Source organism: Podarcis filfolensis, assembly GCF_964270895.1.
Source record: "Podarcis filfolensis genome assembly, chromosome: 10".
Taxonomy (NCBI): domain Eukaryota; kingdom Metazoa; phylum Chordata; class Lepidosauria; order Squamata; family Lacertidae; genus Podarcis; species Podarcis filfolensis.
In genome coordinates this window covers 9,719,724-9,745,934 of record NC_139612.1, presented here as the reverse complement: position 1 = coordinate 9,745,934, position 26,211 = coordinate 9,719,724, and the positions used below count along the sequence as shown (strand labels likewise).

General features: G+C 41.1%; 1 protein-coding gene across 1 annotated transcript in view; it reads right to left on the bottom strand.

The window, feature by feature from the left end:
• The window catches only part of TBC1D22A (TBC1 domain family member 22A), a 119,487-nt gene that overhangs the window by 37,607 nt on the left and 55,669 nt on the right, over positions 1–26,211 (bottom strand). The window contains exons 9-11 of the mRNA XM_083575229.1: positions 21,923–22,029; positions 16,613–16,688; positions 7,929–8,056 (exon numbers count right to left, since the gene is read on the bottom strand). Coding sequence (XP_083431355.1) covers positions 7,929–8,056; positions 16,613–16,688; positions 21,923–22,029 — 311 coding nt within the window. The remainder of the gene's footprint in view (positions 1–7,928; positions 8,057–16,612; positions 16,689–21,922; positions 22,030–26,211) is intronic.

The window sequence follows — 26,211 nt, the reverse complement described above, 5'->3', positions numbered from 1 at the left end:
TAAGGAATGTTAGAAGGATGTTGGAATGAAGTTATGTGGTTTTAGCAGTAATGTTACAAAGGGGTATGTAAAAATGGATTGTTAACAGGTGAGAATGTAAAGTTACAATATATTAAGACAAACTATTAAGATAAAGGAAAAAATGGTAAGGATTTGCTGAAACAACTATTGAACTAGAATACAAAAAAGGGAGGTGTGAGGAGGTCAGGGAAACAAGCAAATGAAAGATAAGACATGGAAGGATTGACTTGTTTTTAATTGGTTTTACTTCTTTGTATTTTGTATTTTGTATTTTTTTTATTCTTTTTTGTTTTGTTATTTTTTTGTCATTTTTGTGATTGTTTGAAACTCTAATAAATATTATTTTTTAAAAAAATAATATCAATCAGAAGAAGCTCTTAAGTGTACCATCTGTGAAACAATTTAAGACCACAACAGCCTGTGGGCAAACCTTCTTAGCAATTGCTCTTCAATGGAGGAAGCCTAGAGCTGATTAGCTGATTAGGCAGTGTGGAATAGGTTTTAATATTTAATTTATTTTATTATTTTAGTTTATTTTATAATTTTACTTTATTTTTTTATTTTAGTTATTATTTTAATTAATGTTATTATACTTTTTCAAAAAACTATGTTTCTATAAATCAGATCAAAAATTGCCACACATTTTCCCCCTTTTGTACCAGTGAATCACCTCTGAAGAGCTCACTAAGGTCAAATGAATATTAACCATTACATTTTTACACTGCTACATAGACATTAAATAACAGGGGTTTTATTCCTGGTCCTTTCCAAAAACTTCTCATCCGCTTGCTAGTTAAACCTTTGTAACAATTACTTCTTCTGAAACCCATTTCACAGTGACGAGAGTCACATCCTTGCTTTTTGCATTGGGAAAAGCACAAAAATACTCTTATACTGACTCCAATCCCTGATGGATATTTGGATGTGGGGGCTTTGCAAGAGAGATTCCTATACCAGCACGATTAAATTAACGCAAATCAGTTTTGGCACCATTTGTTGCCATGGGAAAGACTGACAGCAGCATCCACAGATGAATTAAAATTAATAGTGGCATCATCATGCCTTTTCATCTTAACTTCCTGAAATGAAGGTCATACAACTCCAAACGGACCTGATGGAACAAAGGTCCAGTCAATATCCCATTTACGTGGTCCAATTCCCACTTAGTGGAGCTGGATTGTAGCTTTATTTTATTTTTATTTTGAATTAGCACATATATGTATATCTGACAGAAGTTGCATTTTTAATGTTTCTATGGAAGCAGGCTTCAAAACTAAATTTTCTACTTCTTAAAGATCTCTGAATTGCCTAAGAAGAAAACTAATACCAACAATGTTCCCTGCCAATTTAGAAATAACACTGCAGTAATTTTTTCCCCAATTCGGCATGTTGCTGGACATATGCTAGGTGGAGTTCCTTTAATATTATATTTGCATATTATTGCAGTACAGAGCTTTGAGCAACCCAGATTCAATATACATGGGTATGGAATGCAAGCATGTTTTTAATCTGATTTTGTGGTCTCCTGAATCCAGAAAATGCCATGGGTTAGAATAAAGGAGATCTTGCACACCTATTCTGCAACCCTGTAACATAGGAGTGGTGAAATGGATTTCACTGATAGGCAGAAATAGAACTCCCCCAGTGTCACAGGCTACTTTAAAAGATGGGTGGCCCTGACCACAATCTGGGACATGTTTGCAAAAAAATGGGACCTTATTAGGTGCTATCCTAATTTTAGTCCCTCGGATGTATCTTATAGGCAATTGCACCCACATCCTTCTCTCTTTCTTGAGGGAAAAAAAAAGCCTGCTTGTACTATGGAAATCATAACATTTCAGAAACTGTACCCTGAATCGCTAAGGTGTTTTTCACACACAGTGTGAAAGTACTTGCTGAGATACTTCTTCAGAGTCAGGAATGTCATTTGCTGCTTTGAAGTGGAATTGCCCTGCTACATATCAACATTATGGAAAGTGCCTCGTGACACCATAAAGCCTAACAAATTTATTACGGCATAAGCTTTTGTAGACTACTGAGCATTTCAGCAGGTACGGATAGTGCTCCCCCGAGCCGTAGTTGTGTCTCTGTACACACACCCAAACACTCAGAAACTACAGTGATATATATTACTCCCACACACACAAAAAAATATTTGTTGATATCACAGCAATCCTGGGCACTGTCTTGCCTAATAACAAACGCAGGATGATAAAAAAACCAGTTGTCCCGTTCAACCCACAAGTGGCTACTCTTAATGAATTTCCAAACACTACAACTCTGTACTAACCCAGCTCAGGGAATAAAATGCATGTTCAGTGTCTGGTGGGGCTGTGAGAAAGTCAAGAGTTTTGGGGGCTGTATACACAAAGAATTAAAAAAGATGTTTAGAACCTCAACTGAAAAGAAACCAGAGGCATTCTTACTGAGCGTTGTAGGGGAAGACATCCGACAAGATAATAAAATATTATTTCTATATGCCACAGCCGCAGCCAGACTATTGTTGGCAAGAAATTGTAAAGGAGATACCATCCCCACAAAGGAGGCTTGGATAAACAAATTATGCAAATTTATAGGATTGGCCAAACTAACGGCAGCCATAAGGAATCAATCTAACCAGAATTTGAGGAAGGAATGGCAATGTTTTGAGGGTTATATGAAAAAACACTGTTCCAAAGACAATATGTTGTTATACCTAGATTAAGTATGTAAAGATGATTCAATATAAAGTAAAATCAACAGTGACCAGATATATTAAAGATTAAAGGATGCTGAGCTGAGGTGGGAGGAAGCCACATGGGTATATAGTATAGTTTCACTTAATTTGATAAAGACAGAGTTTGAATTTGTTAATATGTAACTGTACGATTTTACAACTGTAACTTTTCATTCTTGAACAATAAAACAAATATAAATAAATAAAAAATGCATGTTCAGATCAGTGGCACTGGCATGGTTCCACAGTAGGCCAACATCTTCAAGGCTGACTTAGAACACCACTTTCTCAGCTTCTTCCAGAGTAGCTCTTCCATCAGAGATAAAAACATTACATTGGAATCATGGACATCATGGACAGAAAGCATCTGTGCTATTCTAGCAGGACTTCATGAAGTTCAACCTCACCATAGAAGAATCCAACCAAGGGCTCACTCTCTGTACACCACTCTGCAGGTACGTAGCTATATGAGCACCACCTTATACAGGAAGCCCACCGACTACATGCTTCGTGCTTCTGCCCAAAACACACCACAAAATCCACAAGACCAGAGCAAAGATCTAAGATGAAGCCACATTAGGCTTGGACAGAGACTGACAACCAAAAATATTGACATCTGGCATTCCCTAGACTACAATTACTCACCCGAAAGAGTGAAAGCACAGATCAACAAGGCCAGATTGGTAACCAGGAATTATCTACCATAGGAAAGACATGGAAGCGGCTGTCGACACCTACAGCTCCCAGGTAAAAGCTTTTGTGTATCATCAATTATCTACAGCCCATATGGGGAAAATGACACAAAGTGAATTAGGCTGAACACGCTTAGAAGCTACTGTGCAACTGGAAGTACTGCCTGATTAGTGTGTAACAAAACTAACGCTTCCCTATTAACAAAAATAAAGGTATTCCTATGAAGCTATTCTATATCAAGGAAACACCCCCCCCTCCAAAGTCAACAATGAGAAACAGCACTAAGTGTAATGTGACTGAGAAACAGCAGCACTAAGAAAAAACTTGGATGTGATAGCATATGTGATGCAACAGTCAAGATGATCCTCCGGATTATGAACTTCAGCCACAGAAAGGGGTGTTCTGCTTTTATAAATTATAGAAGGGGGAGAGGGAAGAGACAGTGGTAGGAAGAATCTCGAGTGCTTTCACTCCTTTAAATTGAAGCTGCCAAGAGTCATCTAGGGAGAAAATGTCAGACAGACAAGATGGAATGAAGCTTTGAACAATACAATCAAAATCACAAGAATACTTGAGAAGGGAGAGGATAACTCTAAACCCCAGACTTGTTATTCCACTGATGAAATGCAAGCCCAAAATCAAATTAGCTTCACATTCTTCCTGCTGTGCCAAGAGGCTTATGCCAAGCAAAATTGTAAGTTGCTATCAAACAGAACTAGGCTATGGAATAAAAGGATGGGATTCATCAGTATTTAGGATCACTGCCTCAAAAAAAACAATAACATACATGGAATCTTTTCGTTGCAATATTGTGTTTAGAAGCTTTCTATTCCACACTTAATTTTGGCAACAAACCCCCATCACAATATCCTTTCTTTCAGCAAAAAAAAAATCCTCCAATTTTTGCTTTTAAAATAATGCACAAAAATGGCCGTTTAGGAACATTACTGCCAACATTTTGGCCCCTCTTCTAAACTTACTCGACCTTATGCAATCTCCACCGCAATCCAGCACCACTTATCTGTTCAGGAGGTGATCACAGAGATCCTTGCATACAGCAGAGAAATGGTACTTTGCTGCTGAGGAAGCAAATCTGGGTAAGTAGATATGTATTAGTTTCTTTTTCATGTTACCTGCCTTCTGCTCAACCTGCTACCTACAACTCTCTCGCCTTGCTTCAGCCTCAGTGACACCATATAAGGACCACGCTTGATTGCATTAAAAAAGCTCAACACCCCATAGTTCAAAGAGGGAGGAGGAGGAAGTAACATTGCATGTCTGGTTATTCCAGCCACCAACCCAGAAGACATGAAATTAGTTGCTCTCTTCAGCCACTTGGGATTTCCTGTTTCACTCCCACTCTTGCTCTGGACAAGGGCTCAGGGTTAGCAAGACTACGGGGATAAGGCAGAAGACAAGAAACCACTTCTCTTGGGAGCAGTAGCAAGACATTGCTTATTGGACAATGAGGCTCGGATCATTTTCAGACCTTAACAAAGACTTAGTTTGTGTATATATGCTCATACTTTGCCTTTTATTAAAAGTTTAAATGTGGAGACATACAAAGACAGCTCTATTGGGGGGGGGGTTGTTTGGGATATTTCCCCCCGGATTAATGTGGTTATTTAGGAGCACAACCAAGCATGCTTGTGCACCTGTATATAGTTATACTCAGATTTATATACTACATTTTCCATGTCATTAGCTGCTGAATGTTTTAACTTTCCGTTTACGAGTGAGATTTTTATTCCAGTGCTCACCTTTACAGCTACTTACTGACTTAAACCATTAAACAATGTTCAGCTCCCTTAATTGGGAAAACGCATGTAACCCAATATTAGACTAATCAACACTTACTATGCCTCTAACAAATTATATGAAATAAAATTTAGACACATTAAAATAATAAGCTAGTTGAGAATGCCCGAGTCTATTTGGCTAATTGGGCAAGACAGTTGGATATTTAATAACCACATATTAGGTTGCAACAACCAAGACTAACAGTTCAGATTTGTCCTACATGCCATCTTTCAGAAATCTTCAAATGCTTGGAAATGCAATACGTCTCCCCACTGCCTTGTTTCGTTTTCTAGTGAACCACTGACCACCACCATTAAAGCAAAATACTTGCTGCAAGTATGAAGATTTAATCTGTACAGAATCTGAATAGTTTACTTCCTGGAGACTGCATTATTTTAATTAATATTGTATTTGAAATAATAATCGCCAGTCTTCTTTTTGGAAATAATCAGGAGCTCCCACTTTCAATAGAAAGCCTCAAGAGGAGGCTAATGTAACTCGTCTCATGAACAGACCGGTCTTGCCAATTAGTAGGCATCTTCAGTCTAATGCTGGGGTACGCAAGAAAGCATGGGGAATGGCAGAAATGGAACTGTTTGGTGAAAGATTAATTCAGAGTTAATCAACAGAAAACTACAGAGTTCCATATAAAATACCCCTCCTATCCCTTGAGCCCACCTTCTCCCATATTAATCTGCATATGCACTTGGGCTATTTCTGGAGGTCCTATTTTGTATCCTACTTCCCCACTCCCAGACATGAGCCGAATGGATGCAGAGGATGGAGCCTTGACTGTAATGGTGCCTAGATCGTGAGATTCTTTTCTGAAAGGGGGAGGGGTTTGCTAGGTTTCACAGGGAAACACACAGAAATGGAAGCATCCAAAAATGTGAACAAAAAAGGGGAATTGTTTCTCAGAGATGCTGGAAAGAATGGTTGCTTATTGTTATATTAGCCCAACGCGTTTCAGCTCCAACGAGCTGTCTTCATGGGTTTATCTCCCTTGTTTCTTGTGTTTTAATGACCTTCCAGGGCAAAGCTCCTATGGAATCTCCCTGCCTTTAAAACTGATCACTTCTGAGCCACTGCTAAATAAACAAACGAGATAGACCCCCGAAGAAGGCTCGTTTGAGCCAAAACGCTTTAGGTTTCAGATGACAAGCTTAAGACATTTATTTGAGGACAAAACCAATAATTAACATTTCCGTACTTAATTCTTTTTTATTGCCGATACAGATTTATTGTTTAGGCATATAGTTTACTGCCTTTTTGTATACAGAGGTACCTTGGTTTGCAAACAGTCTGGTTTGCATATGTTTTGGATTACAAACATGTCAAACCCGGAAGTGCGTGTCCCAGTTTGCAAACTTTTTTTGGATTACAACCTATTTTTTCCTATTACGAACAAATTTTTTTTGGAGGCCCCATTGGCGAAAGCGTGCCTTGGGTTACAATCTGTTTTGGTTTACAAACGGACCTCCGGAACAGATTATGGCTGTAAACCAAGCTACCACTGTATTTTGATTGTTTTATATGTGTTGTTTAGCATATTGCTTAGCTGCGTTAAAAAGTATGTGCGGGTGGTGGTTCAGACATTTCAAATAAAATGAAATGTCAATGACAAAATATTTTTTGTGAGCCTTCTTTGGAATATATAGCTCTCCTATATGCAGCCATGAAAGAGAGCTCATTTTTAATAGTGTACTCATAACATATGTGGGGCATATATAGAGTTGCCATATTTTGAAGAGAGAAAAAGAGGACGCTATGACGACTCTCATTTTAAATACCCCTACTATATGTAGACTACAGAAGCTGTGATATATTGCTGAGGGGGTTAGGAGAAGAGTAGAGGAAAGCAAGTCTTCAACCACCAGTTATGTCTATGTCTCATGCAGAAAGACATTTTGGCAAATTAAAAAAATCCACCCAGGAAGAAATTTTATCCCAGAAAGAGGACGTGTCCTGGAAAAAGAGGATACATGGCAACCCTAAGTCCAGGCTATCTGTTGTGGAGATATATTTGTGTCATCAACTGGCCAGTGCCAAGCAATTAATATATACATCGATTTTGAGAACTGAGGCTGTTTTTGTTTTTTTAAAATGTAGTGCTATCAACATACATGGCACTTTACAGAGTAATATAAACCAGTCCAGTTTGCAATCCAAATTTCAAAAGTCGGGGAAGGCAAGGCCAGAGTAAACGAGGGAGACACAAGGAAGCGTACTTGAGAAATTTAGGTTTCATTTAAGTTTAGGATTAGGGGTTAAGGCCAAAAGCTCCAGACCTCAAAAGGGACTTGTTGTTAAAGAACGAATCACTGTATTTTGTTAGAGACATTTTCTGTGCTGCTCTAAACCCTCTTCTCATAATCTGTTTGCCGTCTTGGTAGCTGCAGCACACGGAGGTGACATCTCCAAGGACTTGCTCAACCATGATGAGGGCAAAATCATATGGGTGTGCAGTGATCTTGAAAGAGACTCTTATTCCCTCCGCTAAATGCAGATAACCATAGGCAAACTTGCTCATCAACTTTAGCTTCAAATATCTAAGGCTCCTGCACATCAAGAATGTCAAATACTCGGAAGCTCAACAGAAATCGGCCAGCTCCGTTTCTTAAATCAAGTCTACACGGGAGAGGCATGCGGCTTCAAACAGCACTGTGCTCCATAATGAGGACTCAAAGCAGCAGTTCACCTGGTATGTGTCCCAAAGCCTTATGGTGCACCGCAGGGGAACTTCTCTCATCAACAAGTTATTCATCCAGCGGAAAGCAAACTGAAGGTATTTCACCTCGTGTTGCTCTAAGTGTCTGTGCACTTGCTCTGAAAGAGAAAAATTGAAATAAGTTTACCAAGAGGGCTCTATGCAGCATTAATCACAAGCAGTTTTTTTAAAAAAAACAACAACAACAACCCCCCAAATTCAACATTATATAAGCAAACAATTTCCTCCAAAAGAGGCCCAAATAGAAACAGCAAGTAAATTTTACACCAGCATTGTAGATGACGTTCAAAAGGATCTATTAACAGGTTCTGTGATGAATATTTTCCATATATTTAAATAACTGAATGAAAATCATACTGCAAGTGCAGAGTTTCAATATAGTTACTTGTTTCTGGCACACTGATTTAGTCCCAAGTTTGTCCTAGTGCTTTTCTTTTCTTTTTAAGTATTAAATGTTAAGATGTGATTGTGTGACATTGTCAACTTGTCATTTTAGAATGTGTCAGCTGCATGAACACAGGATGGAATTGTAGCTTAAAAACCAAGCCGTGAATACATTACCTTTTTTTAAAAAAAAAAAAATCTCTCATTAAAAGGCAGAATTTCTTTTTCTTTTCACTGCATGCATACCACTAAAAACATGCTATGGGGAGTTAAGAGTTACTTATGATTCATGTGAGCATGTGTGTGTTTTAAAATTAAAGTAGCATCGAGTATCCTCCTTAAAATAAATATTCCAAGTAAATAAATTAATAAATAAATAAATACATATAACGAGCAAGCCAACAACCAAAATTTCTGGTAGATCCTCTCCTAAGTTTTTAAGACGGCAGTGGGTAACCCCCAAACTACATGCCCATTTAGGTTTGGCACGGTTTCTAATTTGGCCTGTGAGGCCGTTTCCCCCAAGCTACACCCACCTGCTACAAACCTGATGTCAGATATGAGATTAGTCGAGTCCCAGCTGCACAGAAAGCATTGGGAACCTTGCAGAGCATTCTTGATTGTTTCTTGGCGAGCAGGGCTTGCCTTTGACACCTCTTAAACATGGCACCAGATGCAAGTCTCGTGAGGATCAATTCCCTATCAGAGCTTCCGAGTGTAGCTGGTCCCTGATGGAGCTGGGTTTTGCGGACAGTGCCAATGAGATGATCAGCAATGGCTGCAAAGTCCACTTTGCCAGGGATCTTCCTTTGCAGTCCCTCCCATCAAAGCGGATCACTAGGGTTACCAGAGAAAGAGACCCCTTACCCCTGGCGTGCCAACACTTCTAAGAAGAAAGGCAAGACAAAAATAACACACACACTAAGAAGGGGTTCCCCACATTCTATATGAAGCACAGAAGCCGGGGATTTTATCTTAAATTTCTAACATGCACAGCACCTTCTCTACAAAGAAACTGTACAGTGGTCAGAGAGAAGAACCACTACCTTTTCTCCCCACATGCAACCCTTACATGTTATCATAGGTGCCAACTCCCCATGAAGGGGCCAGGAACCCACAAATTTTGGTGCCACAGCTATGCACACTGCATGGCACCCACGGCTATGGGCACCCACGGTTGCGAGGCCATGTTGACACTCCTGCATGCTATAGAGCACAAACATGTATGCAGCGAGTCTTTAATGTGTACCTGCCAATACTGATAGAACTGCACTGGTCTCAGAGGACTCAGAAAGGCCATTGTCCAATCAACAACTGCTGCTCAAAGCGAAGAATGAGAAAAGCCTACATTTGCCCTTAGCAAATATAGTAGGAAATGCAAAGCAGTGAGATACGGCGGAGCATTTAACTTGCTTAAGAATGTGTCATAGGCAGGCGCAAATACTGTAGGTTGACAAATTTGCTGCATCACTTTAGATTTAGAAGTTATTTCAAGCTAATTGAAGCATTTACTCAGAGGTAAATGCAGCAGCTACTCATAAATAGTAGATTCCACAGCCACTACATATTTACTTCGGATTATTGGAAAGCCTTTGAAAATAATGAAAAGCTACAAACTGGGGCAACATATTTCAACTCAATTTAAGCATACTGAATTTCCTGTGGGCTTGCCTCTATTTCTCCCTAACATGTTGAAAAATGGACCACTAAGTGCAAAGCTTTATTTGCAATTTATTTTATAATATATTCAGAGACAAAACGAAAATGCACAGGCTGAAAAGATTCATTCCTCCTTTTTTATAAGTAATTGTGAACAGATGTTATTTCACCGATAAAGGTAATTTGGCTGGCAATAATTCCAAATTTAAATTTTCCATTTCACTGATAGTAAGCATGCAGATATAATGAATGACTCGGCAGATGTAATTATTGCCATCTTTCAGACTTAAAAGTATTTTTTCATAAAATACTTATACAGCAGTTTGCGATAATAAAATTATGCTAAATCTTCAAGAAATAATAGTTCTTGTATCAAAAGAAATAAGGGGTGAATTTGTTTAACAGTCTTCTCAGCACTTTAAAAAAAAACTTATACTAACCTATTGAAAATGTGCTGATACAGGTCCTCCCATTAAAAAACAAAGTTACATATGCATATTTTATACCATGGATTTATGTGTGTTCAAGCTTATTAAATAACATGTTTATGCAAAATGCACTGTGTGTTGGTACCAAGAAGCATAATCATTTCATACTCCATTCTTAAGTAGAATATAAAGAAATAGTGTTTGCTAAAAATGACACCCTGCTTCCATATGCTAAGAAAGTTTCTTTCATTACGTCAGATGCTTCTCCAAATTCCCATCTTTGCCAAGTTCCTAACTGCCTCAGATTTTGTAACTAAGCAATTTTGGTGAAGGCTGAAGTCTAGCTGAATACCTGCTGTTCGCCTTCCTATCGCTACACCTAGACTTCATGCAATCCTACTATCAGGGGATATCTAGGAGAAGAGACAAACTGCCCATTAAGAAAGCCAGCCTTAACAATTAGCAGGATAATCCGGACAGTGAAGCTACTTTGGGAGGAGCGCCCACATTGCAAGGGCGGGTCATTTGTATGGTCATTAGATGCATCTGTAACTGGCCATTGCCAGTACTGGCATACACCATACAGTACTGACTTGCATCCAGTACTGTAACACTCATTTGCAGTAGTGGGTGTTGTACTGGGGTAGCAGGACTTATCTGACCTTCAGCTGGTTGTGTTGCTGCTGCCTACTAGGAGCTATAATGGGAGGGGCAAAGCAGCAGCAAGTTTGGCAAGGTACAAGAGAACCAGAGTTTGGCACTCGCAAGATAACCAGATTGGTTACGCCAGTGTGTTTGCAACACATAGACCTTGCTGTCACCTTGCCTTTCTCCCTCTACCCCCCAGTAAGCACCAGCATCGCAGCTGACCAAAGTTCTGGTGAGCACTGCCACGCCAGCCTATCATCAACTATCGAATGTAATAATCATAATCATAATCATAATAATACCCTGTTCATCTGGCTGGGTTTCCTAAGCCACTCTGGGTGGCTTCCAGCAAAATATAAAAACATAATAAAACATCAAACATTTAAAGCTCGGGTTGTGAACGTGATCCGTGTTGGATGCACATTCGCAATCTGCGGCAGCGCATCTGCACACGTGTGGGTTGCGATTTGGCACTTCTGCACATGCGCGACCCCCGAAACCCAGAAGTAACCCATTCCGGTACTTCCGGGTTTCGGCAGGTCCGTAACCCCAAAAAACGCAACCTGAAGCGTCTGTAACCCGAGGTATACAGGGCTGCCTTCAGATGTCTTCTAAAAGTTGTGCAGTTCTTCATCTCCTTGACATCTGATGGGAGGGCATTCCACAGGGAGAGCACCACTGCCAAGAAGCTCTTCTGCCTGGTACCCTGTAATTTTGCTTCTCGCAGTGAGGGAACCAACAGAAGACCCTTGGAGGTGGACCTCAGTGTGCAGGCTGAACGATGGAGGTGGAGACACTCCTTCAAGCATACTGGACCAAGGCAGTTTAGGGCTTTTAAGGTCAACATCAACACTTTGAATTGTGCTAGGGAACCCTCCTATTGATAGTCTTTGTCTTCCTCTCCTTACAAAGATCTACAATCATGAGACAGCCCTACTTGTTTACCCCTGAGACTCCAGAAAGCCCTTCTTGGTCCTCACCACTGAAAATCAAGGTTTCCTAGCTTAGCCTTTCTCCAAAAGTCCATTATGACTTAAAATATGGTACTACTAGACAAAAAGAAAAGAAAAAAGTCATTCCAGTTCAACCTCAAATAAGTTTCGTTCGTGCTGAACTTCCCCAAAAGACAAAGTTATTTTCAATCGATACAATTGTTTAATGAGGCAGTAAAATCTACTGGTAAGACACTGAACCGCTGAGTTCCATAAAACATGCAGAAATATCACACAGCATAAGGTTGGGAAAACGGCTTGCTATTTCATACAAGACGCTGAATTTAGTTCTAGCACTGAGCCTCTAAATCATCCAACTTTAAAACACCTTAGAAAAGTAATTAAAATTGTTTTTCCTGTAATGCTTGGCATGCGATTTAAAACAGCTTTACTGAATTACTGTAATCACATTTCTTATAAATATTGTAAAATAACAAATCCTTTGAAATTGAAAGCTTAATCCACAGAGCTGGAAAACAATTCCCTTAGAAGATGAGAAGAACAGGTTATCCTGAAGATCCTACATTTATTATAATACATATGTGGTCCTCACAATATATGAATGAAAAAACAAATGCCCAGAACGAGGATTTATTCCAGCAAGGTTATGGATAAAATTCTATCCTCACTTGAAAATCAAGAATGCAGAAACTCTGAGACATCCAACAATGTTAAGTGACCCTTTCAGAACTTGCCAGATCATGGTCCTTAAAAGAGAGGTATTTTAATAGAAAACACCAGAGGGAGAAAGGGGTTAGGAAAGAAAAGGCGCTTAAACTTGTATGTGAAACTGTTTATACATTTTTTAAAAAAACTGCATGTATTAACATTAATAGAAATAAAGGGCTCAATCCAAAGAATTCCCTTCCATTCATCATCTGCAGGGCAAAATGGAAAAGGCAATTTCTGCTTCCCCCTGCACTACCTCTGATGTTGTTTTGGAGGGTCCCCAACCCTAATAAGCAGATTCAGCAGGTGAAAGATGCAGGAGGATTGGTGAAAAATCATTCCCCCTTTCAGTCTTCAGGAGGGTTATATAATCCAGTAGCCCTGAGACCATTGGATCTGATTCAAAGTAACGTATGCATATTTAGAATAATGTTTTTATTTTATTTTTGAGAAAGAGAGAGAGTTGGGTGGCTGAATACCTAAAATCTCAGCTACATGAAAATCTTGGGAGTGCCTAGAGGCACCTCTCACTTCCATTCTTTGGGAAAGCAGCTTCCCAGTATGAACCAGGAACCTATGAAAATGACTGAACAAACAATGAGACCGTTCTTTCTAACATATATGTGCATGTGTGTGAGTCCTGTTCCAGCCATTCCATTCTATTCCACTTCCCTTCAACCTTCCACCCAGTTGCCAATGGTTTCCCCCCCTTTTTGGATACTCAATGCCATTGAGTTATTATGGGTCTGCTCAGAGGGTTTTTCCCATTTTTTTTAATATACTCTGCAAACGTCTTGAGTGATTCCAAGTCTACTCATACCTCTTCTTTTGTGTATGGATGCTGTACTTTTGCTTATCGAGGCATGGATATACAAGTAGGATACTGCAACTAAATGTTGCGCACTGGAGTGCTTCTGGATAGGGTTCCAGCCAGTTCCCATCCACCCTATGTTTCCTCCCCGATGCCTCCCTCCCCCCCAAAAAAACCTAGTCAGCTGGCATTTCATGCCCACTAAGCATGTTCAGTCCTCACTGTAAAACAAGCTAAGCCCCAGCCCTGCTTTTCTGTCAACAGAAAGAACTGGGGACTAATGGATCAAGCTCTGATTCTACTGCATTTTGCTTTGCATTCTCTTCCCATTAGGCACTGCTTGAGATTTTACCTTTAACTGATTGCAGCATCTGAGAACTGGAAGGGAGGCATCTATATTCCCCCATCACACCCTGAGTCTGCCACTAGGGCTGGGTTTCTGAGAGACAGCAGCACCAGCCACTGAGAAAGTCCTGGCCTTGTGGATCTCACATCTAGCTGTGTCAACAGAGACTCTGCTACAAAATGGCATTCGTCAGACCATCAGATAACTGGTGTGTGTGTGTGTGTGTGTGTGTGTGTGTGTGAATGTGACTTGTACACACCCATGCCATGCTGCAGTGACGGTTGCTTCACTGTCTGTTTTATCATGCTGCAAATACATTGCAAACCGCTTTGAGAATTTCAATCACTAGGTGGGATGTAAAGACTGCTAAATAAATAAACTTATTAAAACCACAGATCAGTCACCTTTCCGTTCTGCCAACGGGCTTTTCTGGCTGCTGGTTATCATCAGCTTAACTTTGTGACAGGTGCAAAAGTTGCAGGGAAGCTAAGTAGCTTGTGGAGGAAAGATATTATCCTTTGAGAATAAAGCCATATTTTCCGGTTGACTGGCTACATCTAATAACCAAGCCATAAATATTTCCAACCTCACATATTTTAAGCAAACATCAGGGATGATTAACATAAATATTATTTATCACTCCACTTTTTCATTAAAGCACTTTTCCATTTAACATTCCCGCACCCCACTCAGACCCTCTTTCCATCTTAGATTGTTCTAGCAGAGCATACTTGTCACCACGTATCAACCTCCTGTTCTTCTTAATTCAAGCCTTGCTATCTTCATTAACCAGTTATGTTAAGACGTGCAGTGATTGTTCCTCATGTACAAAAAAGCTTGCCAATGGTTTGGGCAAGTACATAATGCAAGATTCCTACCAACACGCACATACACACAGAGAAAGCTAAATAAAAATAAAAATAAATCTCTGTCTTCCAGAGTTTGTCCTACGGCTGCAAGAGCAGGAAACCAGGAGGCTTCTGAATATTCCACCCATTCCTTTAACTCAGGGCTAGAGCCATATTTAATTTCAAGCATGGGTAAACTTCCAACCAGATCTCTGGGTTGGAGTACAAGGGCTAAATGAAGGGCCAGGAAACCTACTGCTTCTCTCTTGCAACTTAAGAGATAGTAGCATACCTTGCCACATAATTGGACTATCCAGCTCAGTATTGTCATCTCTGATTGGAAGAGGCACTCCAAGGAAACAAGACAAGAGTCCTATCTGGAGATGCCACAGAGAGACTGAGTCTGGGACCTTTTGCAAGAAAAGTGCATGATCTACTGCTGGAAAATGGCGTTTCCCATCCAATACATTTACACCAAGGGTGTCATTTGCGTGAGGAAGGATCGCACCAATGCTTTTCGCAGACAACAGCTGCTAAGTAGCAAGTTATTTGCAACTAGGCATATTAAATAGCTTTCTTTGATGGCAACTCATGCATTTCATCACCATCAGTTATGTGAATGTTCACCTCTAAGCACAGCCAATGTCACTATCAACAATCTAGATTGTTCAAATACAAGCAAACAAATATATACCGTACTTTTTGCTCTATAAGACTCACTTTTTCCCTCCTAAAAAGTAAGGGGAAATGTGTGTGCGTCTTATGGGGCGAATGCAGGCTGCGCAGCTATCCCAGAAGCCAGAACAGCAAGAGGGATCACTGCTTTCACTGCGCACCGATTCCTCTTGCTGTTCTGGCTTCTGAGATTCAGAATATTTTTTTTCTTGTTTTCCTCCTCCAAAAACTAGGTGCGTCTTGTGGTCTGGTGCGTCTTATAGAGCGAAAAATACGGTAAATTGTTGCAGTAAATGCTGCTGCAACAAAGCTTACACTGTGCATAATGAAACAATAGAAATCATCTTCCTAATAAGTTTAGCCACTGTTGAGTTACTTGCGTAACAGCATTTTTTGACACACACACACACACACACACACACTCATAACTGACAGGCAGTGTCACAAATATATGCTTAGTTCTGCTCGGCATCGCTGTGCTCGTTAATTTAACGAACTATCAAGAGAATATGCTTAGAATGGGCAAGCACTATCTCTCAAATTTCATTTAATTAAACTCTGCTCCAGCAATATGACAGTCAGCATTTCATGATGGGAATTGTTTTAAGGATGAAGGTAGAAAATGTTTCAAAGTAGTCCTGCGAAAAACATGAAAGCATAATCTAAAATTACCCTCGCACCCGCTGTAATTTATCTCCAATATTAAAGATGTTATTTCCAAAGTTGGTAATTAATTGGATTCCACAGAGAAATTATTCAGACATTCCTGATAGCAAAACGATACACAAAGGCACAAAACATAGTGCCAAAGGACAACTATAAACAACCACTGCGACTCTCCCGAATTACTACAATCATTGAGCTTAATGTAAAATGAATGCTGGCTGGCTTTTGTATGTAGCCATTAGTCTGCAGCAAAAAAGATTGGCATTGGATTTTGATTACATTGCCTTAATAAAAAGTAATGAGAGTGGTGCATGCTCTAGTGGCTTTCCTTTAAGTGATACAGTGCAGTAAGTTTGCAAAAGGCCACTATGCCACAAGTTGATTAAGGGTGACACCTCGCCTGAGAAAGGCCACATTATGGTAGAGACGGATCACTGCGCTGGTATTGCCCAGGCAAGCTAGCAAAGTCTTCTAACTAAACACTTTCAACCAAGCCACGTCCAGTCTCGCTTAGTTTTCAAGACGTACCGTCAATTCGGCTAACCAGTTCTTCCAGCATTTTCACTTTCTTCTGAATACCAGGCTGAGCAAAGGTGTAGTTATCCTAAGGAGACAAGATCATAAAGCAAGCATGTTGACAAAGAGATATGAACACAGTTGCTTCAAAAAAGAAACAGCTGAATCAATGTCTTGCTGGCAGCTGACTTCAACCTTGCAGAATGACCAGCTGAGAGTGGGTAAAATTACCATTCAAAACACAGTAGGTATCTCAACAGAGGCTCTGTCCGACTTGCTTAAGGAAAACATTTTCTCTAACGTGCGTATCAATAACAAACAGAAACGTGTCTATTCATAGCTGTCAAGTGTCCCTTATTTGAAGGGACAGTCCCTTATTCCAGCGCCATGTCCCGCTGCTGTCCCTTATTGATGGATGTCCCTTAAATGTCCCTTAAATTTCAAAGGAAGCAGCTCCTCTCCCTCCCTGCCGGCCAGGGAGGAGGGAGGCTCCAACTGTGTTGCTTGGTTGTGTTGCTCACCCAATAAGAAGTCTAAGAATGACTGGGGGGGGAGCTTGCATGCCTTGTGTGTGGCTAGTTAATGCAAGCTGAGGGGGGGTTTGAATGCTGGACGCCATTTTGTTGCACGTGCTGCTGCAAACTTTGCAGTGCAAAGCCAGGCTGGGAGCCATCTTAAGTTGAGGCTGCATAGGCCTTGTGGTGCATGTGATTCAGATTCTATTCAGTTGAACCTCTGGTTACAAAGTTTGTTGGACAGTGTTCTCGAAGCTACCAGCATGAGTTTGACCAGACTGCAGGAGGACAGGAAGACTGGAGTGCCTGGACCAGGTGAGGCTGCAGGTCCCTTATTTTGGCTGCTGGTCCCTTATTTTCAAGGCTGCTGGTCCCTTATTTTCAAATCTGTAAGTTGACAGCTATGTGTCTATTAGGAATTATCATGCGAAGATGGCCATGGTTCGTTGTTAGATTATTTCTTTTCCTTTCAGTGGCTGTGGGGAGAGACATGATAAACTCCCCAAGAACATCAGACATTCCCAAGAATGCACACCTTACAAAGGAATAAAGAACCTGTAGCACCCCGAGTATTGTTGGACTACAACTCCCATCACCCCAACCTTTGGTGATCCTGGTTAAGATTATATGAGGAGTCCAACATCTGGTAACCCAGCCTTGTGTATTTTTTAAATCTGGAAACTTTCTGGTTGATAAATTCCATAGCATAACTTTCCACCATGGGTAGCAAACCTGCAGGCCATATTAAGCCGACCACACCAGCCTCTCGGTCCCCTAATCTAATCTACTAGATTGCCCCTTGATTCCCTGCTTTTGAAGCTCCCTGGAATTGAAGGGGGCAAATTCAAAAGCTCTCACTGGCTCACATCTGGGTGGGATTGGGATACAGATTGCTTCTTCTCCCAGCTCACTGGATCTCTCATCTCCACTGAGGAGCTGAGACAGGCAACAGACCACCAAGATCTCCATCCCAGTCCCACACCAGGATGTGCGCTGTTATGGGATGTGAATTGCTCCTTCCTCTGCTGACCTAGCGAGTGACATGTATCCAGGTCACTCGCTAGGTCAGCAGAGGAAGGAGCAATTCACATCCCATAACAGCGCACATCCTCGTGTGAGCATGTTGTGTGTGCATGCAAGTGTGTGCAACATGTCTGCAGCATATGCCAGCTGTAGGTATCTACAAACAGGTTCTTAAATTTTGCCCCATTGAGTTATTGGGGGTAATCAGAAAGGGATCAGACCAGACCAAAAATAAAATAAATTGGAGAAATTTATTTCCATCAGTAAACAAAAATGAAGAAAATATACAAACTTGGCAAAAACTGAAATATAATAAAATGTATGAATAAAATATAAGAAAGCAATTCATAAATGGAAAACAGTATTAAATAGGCAAACAGCATGTATATTAATAAGCCATAAAACTTCTACCAGTCCAAACTTGTTAAAAGCTTACTAAATTCCTAGCCTTATAGCAGTTTAACCTACAGATTAAGGAAGGGGAGGGGTTATAGCTACAATTTCCAAGCAGGGATCCATGTAACTAGCTTCCGTGGTCTCAGGAGGAAGTTGAGAAAGCTGAGTCCAGGATCTAGTGTATAGGATCAAGCATAGTACAAATGGAAACTAAACACATGCAAAAAAAATAAAAGGAAAACATTTTTAGTCTGAACAGTGAGGTGTGTGCCACACAAGGGAATAAACAGAAAATGAACTCGAAGTCAAAACCTATGAAAATTGCATCTATTCAAAATTGTTCTTCAAATAGTCAAGGCCCTAATAGTGAATTCAGAGAAAATGGTGAAAAGCAGCTTCCAAAACTAAAGCAAGGGATTTGCTACCGGGGGGGGGGGGGGCTTCTCTCAAAGAGAGAGCAAAAAAGTGAACTGTTCTCCAAAGACTTAAGAATACGCAAAAATCTGTAAGAAAAATTTGAAACCAGGCAAAAATAAAATTAAGAAAAGAAAGAGAAGTGAGCTCTAGCACTGAGTACAGTCTCTTTTTGGTCCCTGCCGAAACCCAAACTTCTCAGCATTGTGATTTGTCCTTTTCTCTCTCCTCATTATTTCTCACTCAAATGCAGTTCAGTTGGTTAATGGCAGGAAATGGGACAAACACCTGCAGAAACATTTTCCCACTGTTTCTGGGCTTGATGCAATCCCAAGCCTTATCAAAGCACAGGGAGACAACAGTCACCCAGCGTGGCTACTTGCGGGGACAGAGGGCGTTGGGAATCAACCCTTAAGGTGTGTATTCAGGCCTGAGCCAGTTGACCAAAGTTTTTCTTCCATTCCACTGCACAGCTTCTAGAGTGCTCATCTTCACCATAGAGATATTTACCCCCAAAATTGAGCTCAGTAGCAGTTGCCACATGTACCACTGGTATGATGTGCCTAAAGGAGCTGGTAAATTGGAACACTGTCCTCAGGCCAAAAAGGGCTAGATTTTCCCATTTCCCTAAAATTATTTTCCCAAGAATTTGAAGCTTCATATGACCACGTGGCATACTGTAGAAGCAGTCCTTAAATAAGAAATGTGCAAGAAACTGCCTTTTCTTCAAAGTATCACATATTCTTGACAACACATCTGTTTTCTTGATAACTTGTTATGTATAACAAGCTTAAACATTCTGCGCAACACTATTTACAATTGGAGCGGAGCAAAATAGTTTTTGTGCTCTGAAAAGGAATAATGGCCACAAAGAAATTGGAAGCTCTGATCTTAAGTGGTGAAAATAATTGTACCCTGCTCCCAGGTAAGTCTGTAAGATCCAGGTTCTTTTTTCAGTGCTTCAGAACAGAATAATATTTGAGCCACATTAAAGCTTCCACTCCGCTAACCACTTATCAAGCCTAATTCCCCCATCTTAAATCCTCACTGGTTGCTGCAAGACATGTTTTACAAACCAACCTTTCGACAGGAAGGCACATTCTATGCAAGATGAGGAAACTTCAGAAAGGAATGGCAACAAAAACAAAGGGGGTGTTTTAATGCGGTCAGCAACCACTTGCAGTTAGCAAAGGCAGTAAGGTACACCTGTCAATAGCTTAATAAAACTGGCAGTGAAGCGTAAAGCAGCCACAATCTCCCTCTGCCCTCACAGGGTCTCAAAATGCATTCGCAAATGAATCCCTGATTCATTACGAAGTAGGTGATGCACTGTGCTGAAACTGAAACTTACCTCTTTAAGGCAGCTTTTTGGAGCACTTCTAAGTTATTGGCCATTCATCTTTGGACCAGTGCATATTCATGAGCTACAATTTTTGTTTAACCCGCAAGAAAGAAAGGCTTTTTTGCTGGCTAGGTTCACTTCTAATCCTTCCAACTTCCTTTGGGGTAGGTTCGCGGGTATGGCAGAAGGGGATAGGATCTTCCCATGTGATGCCCACCTGCTGGAAACTCTAGCTCACATGGTCCTCAAATGTAAAATGTATGATGATCTCCGCCAACAATTCTTAGACCAGCTATGTATCCCAATATGGAAACCTGAGACAGAGGTTATATGCTTCTTATTACAGGGGAGAGACCAGGAGCTCACCAAGACAGTAGCTAAGTTCCTGTATTCCCTTGCTGGAGTCCCACAGAGGTGAAATAGATTGCTCACCTCTTCTTCCCTTTGGCAAATGACTGTACTGTTGAAATGGCGACGAGATCGCATTGGCCTACTTATTCTGAATGTTTGTAAGTGATGTCAATAAAGGTTTGGTGATGATATTTGTGAGCATCAGTGAAAGCAATGGAAGAATCCTTTCTACAAGGTAAGCCAACCATGTGTAGTGGACTGCCATACAGATCAGGATTTCTTCTTCTTTCCAGCATGCTTCCTGGACAAAACTGTATAACTGCCCTGCTGAATGTGACCAAAGACTTATCTATAGTCCAACATCCTTTTCCCTCCACTGGCCAATCAAATGACTCTGGGGAAGTCTACAAGCAGGATATGAGGAAAATAGCCCTCTGTGTTATTCCCCAACAGTTGGCATTCAGAGCTGCTTTGCGTCTGATCCTGGAGATAGTGCATAGGCATCATGACGAGTTGCCATCAATAGCCTTATCCCAGATCACACTGATTTGCTATTTACAACTGCTCCTGGACTTGGAAAGCTTGACTGCAGTGCCCATGCACTGTTGACTTCAAGTATAGATTACTGCAATATGCTCTATGTGGGGCTGCCCTTGAAGATGTTTCAGAAGCTGCAGTTCGTGCAAAATGCAGTGGCTAAGCTGTTATATGACAACTTACCAGACGCGTGTAACACCAATCTTGAAATAACTGTATGGTGTGCTTGTGTTGACATATAAAGCATAGGCAACCTGCCCAGGAGAGAATAAAACCCTCCAGGTGAAAATGTTCCCTCCACTCCTAGGCAACAGAAGGAGCAGCTGCAGGGAGTTTATTCCTGCCAGAAAAAAACCTACTAGACTGCACAGATGAGAAGCAAGTTACGAAGACTGTTTGGCCTCATCCCTGACCAGAAACACTCATAATAAAATAGCAATCATATCGGAATAATCTACTTTTTAAAAAAGAAAAGAAAACTGTCGACCAACATGTGGAAAAACAGTATGTTTTCAATCAAGCTCAAGAAAGGTTATACTGGTGCACACCGGGAAGGAGAACCAATTTCAAAATGTACCTCATAAATACCAATGTCCTGTTTACATTTCACATTTTTTAAATATGGTGGCATCTACTGCCCTATTTTACTCATCAGGTATATTCTTTTTCAACACTATTAATGCTGTTATTGGCCACAATGCTAATCAGTTATCCCAATGGTTGGAGAAGGGGAAATCAATTTACCTGAATGCCATCAAGCAGTTTACTCATGCACCAGAAACTGTCAGCTTCAATGTTCTGCAGCACTTCGGCGGGCAGACTGGAAACATCAAAATTTTCCACTTCTTCTTCTGCTTGGTAAAAGAAAGAGGGGAAAAAAGATACACCAATGAAGTGCACGGAATAAACAAAAGGTTTACACACATATACAAGATATAGCAATCACTAACCTTATCCATAAACATTAAACCGTACGACCTTTACTAAGGACTAAAAGCACTAAAAGCACTATTCAGCTAAACCTAGTGTTTTCGAACAATCATTCACCCCTGATATTAGAAATGCACAGGAGCTTTAAAAAAATCAAATCAAATCCACTGTGGAAACTTAAAGGACTATGGCACACCACCATAAAAATCTGAAAATGCATGAAATCTATCCACAACTAATTCCAGCCCATTTCACATCACAACTTCCAAGGCCAACCAAGATCACCTTCTTAAGATTACGTGTGTTGAGTTAGGATTGCAAGGGCACAGAGAGATATAGAAGTGTCCTCAAGAGAAATATCATACCTCTAGCACTTGGGGGCATATATTTGCTGCAGTATACACAGAGACCCTACACTGAAGGACAAGTTCCCGTTATGTTTTCTGCTCCAAGCCCTAATAGATCAGCAAACAAGTGTGAATAGATATCAGCAATGAATAAGTTTATCAGAATTGTAATTGCTTCAAAATTAATTGATATAAATTTACATTCCACCCACAACTGCAATCTACTGATATCCAACGCCATCCTTAGAAAAATAATTAAATGTTTGTTAAGCGGCAGTTGTTGCTTAGCTTAGATTTGCTTTTACTAGTGATGGTGAAGAAAACATATCAAAACCAATCTTGATAGCCATTTTTGACCAATGCTGTACTTGAGACTCTAGACTAAATTTACAATTCAATCCAGGCTAAGCAAAACCAAGTGTGCCTGACTCTGCAGGAGTCTGTGGCCCTAAGATCTGTTTTCCTTCCAAATAGCAACATACCTCAATTTCCATATGCGAAACTATGGTAATAATAAAGTAATTTTTCTTATGTCACAGAGTAATGGTGCATTTTAGAACAGCTACTACACAGTCAGTGAGATGAGCCCCAAGTCAGGACAAAACCAGACCCATAGTTCTGTTTTATGTTCAGCAGGCCTGGCAGGAGGAAGATCTGTATTGGCTAGTGCATGGGTATGCAAACTAAGGCCCGGGGGCCGGATGCGGCCCAATCGCCTTCTCAATCTGGCCCCCAGACGGTCCGGGAATCAGCATGTTTTTACATGAGTAGAATGTGTGCTTTTATTTAAAATGCATCTCTGGGTTATTTGTGGGGCATAGGAATTCGTTCATTTATTTTTTTCCAAAATATAGTCCGGCCCCCCCACAAGGTCTGAGGGACAGTGGACCGGCCCCCTGCTGAAAAAGTTTGCTGACCCCTGGGCTAGCCAATGCCCAAAACTGAATGCTCTACAAGAAAGAGAGGAGGGCAACCAAGATGATCAAGGGTTGGAAACCATGCTTATAAGGAACAGTTGAAGGAGCTGAGTATGTTTAGCCTGAGAAAGAGGAAACTGAGAGACTATATGATAGCCATCTTCATATATTTAAAGGATTATCACATGGAAGAGGGAACACGCTTGTTTTCTCCTGCTCTGGAGGGTAGGACTCAAACCAATGGCTTCAGGTTACAAGAAAGGAGATTCCGACAAAACTTCAGAAAAAACTTTCTGACAGTGGAACGGTCTCCCTCAGGAGGTTGTAGACTCTCATTCCTTGGAGGTTTTTAAGTAAAGGTTGGATAGCCATCTGTCATTGTCAGGGAATTGCCATCGGAGCCAGAGGGAGAGGGAGGGCTCCAGAGGGGTTCCGGAGAGCGTCCCGGGAGGGAGAGAAGCAGCCCATCTTCTGGGGAAGGAATTCAGCGTAGCACCAGTGGAGAAGGGGGGCAGGTGGGGGAATCGGCGAGGTGGCTCCATGACTCCTCGCCGGAGACCAGCGGGGAGAGCACAGGTCCTCCGCTGCCCACACCCTCCCTGCGCAGAAGGCTTTCGCGCAGGGAGAGTAGGCGGCGACTAGGCGTCAAAGAAGTTCAAGAAACGCCCACTGACGGATTCTGCCGGCGATTGAGACAGCCACGGGTGAGTGGCTGTCCGAACAGAAAGGGTTCACCCAGGTAACCCAGCCAGGTGTGGTGTCGATTTACGCACGAGCAACCCCTAGAACCATTACAGTCATGGATGCTTTAGCTGAGATTCCTGGATTGCAGGGGGTTGGACTAGATGACCCTTGGGGTGCCTTCCAATTCTGCAATTCTATGATTCTATTCTATGACCTGATTCACACCAGACATTTTTGCCTGGCTGGAATGCTCCCAATAATGCATTTTGCTTGTCCGGTTGGCAGACAGAAAGGAGTGTGGGTATGTACAGAAACTAACCTACTATGCAAAGGGCAAATCTACATTAATCGCTCTGCTCACTTTTGCCTCCGGTCCTCACCGCCACTATTGGTATGCAGCCCTGAGAAAGCTGCCCAGTAGGGAATGAACCTCTCAAGTTGAAAAGGGTTCCCCATCCCTGCGGAAGGGGAAGAGAGAAACAATTCCGAGAGGCTGCGTTTGCAGATACCTCTTAGCCTGATGATCCTGTTAGGATCGTCCTACACTCGTGTAGGACCCTGGTAGAGACACATGCCCGACGGGCATGTTCTCTCCCTCCTGGTCAATCGTTTGGGAGCTTCAAAAGCATTCTTCAGCCCAAACATCACAGCGACTTGCATCAAAAAGCCATCAGCACACTTACGATCCTGCAGAGTATTTGCAGTTTGTGTAACAGAACTCAGTAGCACAGCATTTTGGCTAATCTACTTTATTCACATATAATACACTCGGAGCATTCTGACTTAGCTCCTTCCTCTTTCTCATCAGACAGCAAAGAGAGAAAGAACAAAGGACAATAGTCCCACTTCACGGAACACAGTAATACCAAAAAAATCCTGTCTCCGACACTTCCCACTCTGTGGAATGAAAACATACACCGTCACGTGATAGACAACAATCCCATGACTGCAAACACGGATCAAGAATCCTAACAGATCCATCTAGCATTCAAACAAAAAGAATGTCCAAAGTGTGTAAATGTTACTCCTCTGGCCTTAAAAAAACTGGTTTCAAAATCTTAAGAACTACCAGTCTCCACAGTGCAATCAGAAAGTAAACTCTGGGGTGTGCTCAATCAGAGTGGTTAGTTATTTGCCCCATTTTGTCTTCTAGCTCCAATTTCAGGTAAGACTGCCAATGTTCTGCTGGCTGTGCCTGTGTATTTAACTGGTTCTTATCAGGCAAGAATGAGCAGGTGGAACTCTTTCATCTTCAGCCGCAAAGACTCAACGAGGAGGAAAGGCTTCATCTGCTGGTTTCTGGGTATTATATCCTACTAGATGGCACAGGGATGCTACCAGAGAAAAAGCTGCCAGCTGTAAATTCACTAGCAGATCTGCAGAGCACAGAGGGAGAGAGAGTGTGTAGAATATGATGAGCAATCCATACAGACTCATTAAGAATACAGAATAAGGGACCATTTGAATAAAGCAGAGCGAATGCTGAGAATGGAACTGCATGAATAATGTAATCCTTTTAGAAGCAGTGTTAAGATGTCTTTTAGGGCCATCAACAAGTTTAATCCACAAACGTTGCAGCATAAGAATTAAACAGTATGTAGATTTTCTTTTCTTTTCTAAGTAGCAGGACAACATGCATCTTTGTCAATATATAGGTGGATAGGAAGATATCACTGTACAAAAAATCCCAATTATAATGTCTCACAGCAATGTCTCTCATTTTCTTCAGCTTCCTGCGGCGATTCTCATCACGCTGTCTGTGTAAGTGTGGAAGATAGCAAAATAGCTGCCTAAAGAAAAACTGCTGTGACATGCTGATCCAAGTGCTATGGTTGCTGCAAGCACTGCTGTTAGCTGCTGTTTACTCCTTCACAGAATATTATCCTATTCTTGTGAAAATCTCCTCTGAGCAAAAAAAAAAGAGTAATTCATTTAGAAGGGCTTTAACAAGACGCCTTCTCCACAGGAAGCAGCAAAGCAACACAATGAAAAGTGAATTAATTACACTTTGCAAGATGCATTACTGAATGGTGAAATTGAGAGCAAGACCAGTGATGGTCTTTTGGTGGTTCAAAAGCACCAGAAAGTACAATCAAATTGTTTGGTTGCTGCCTGGATTGAAAAGACTACCACCTATACTCTTTGTGACCCCATG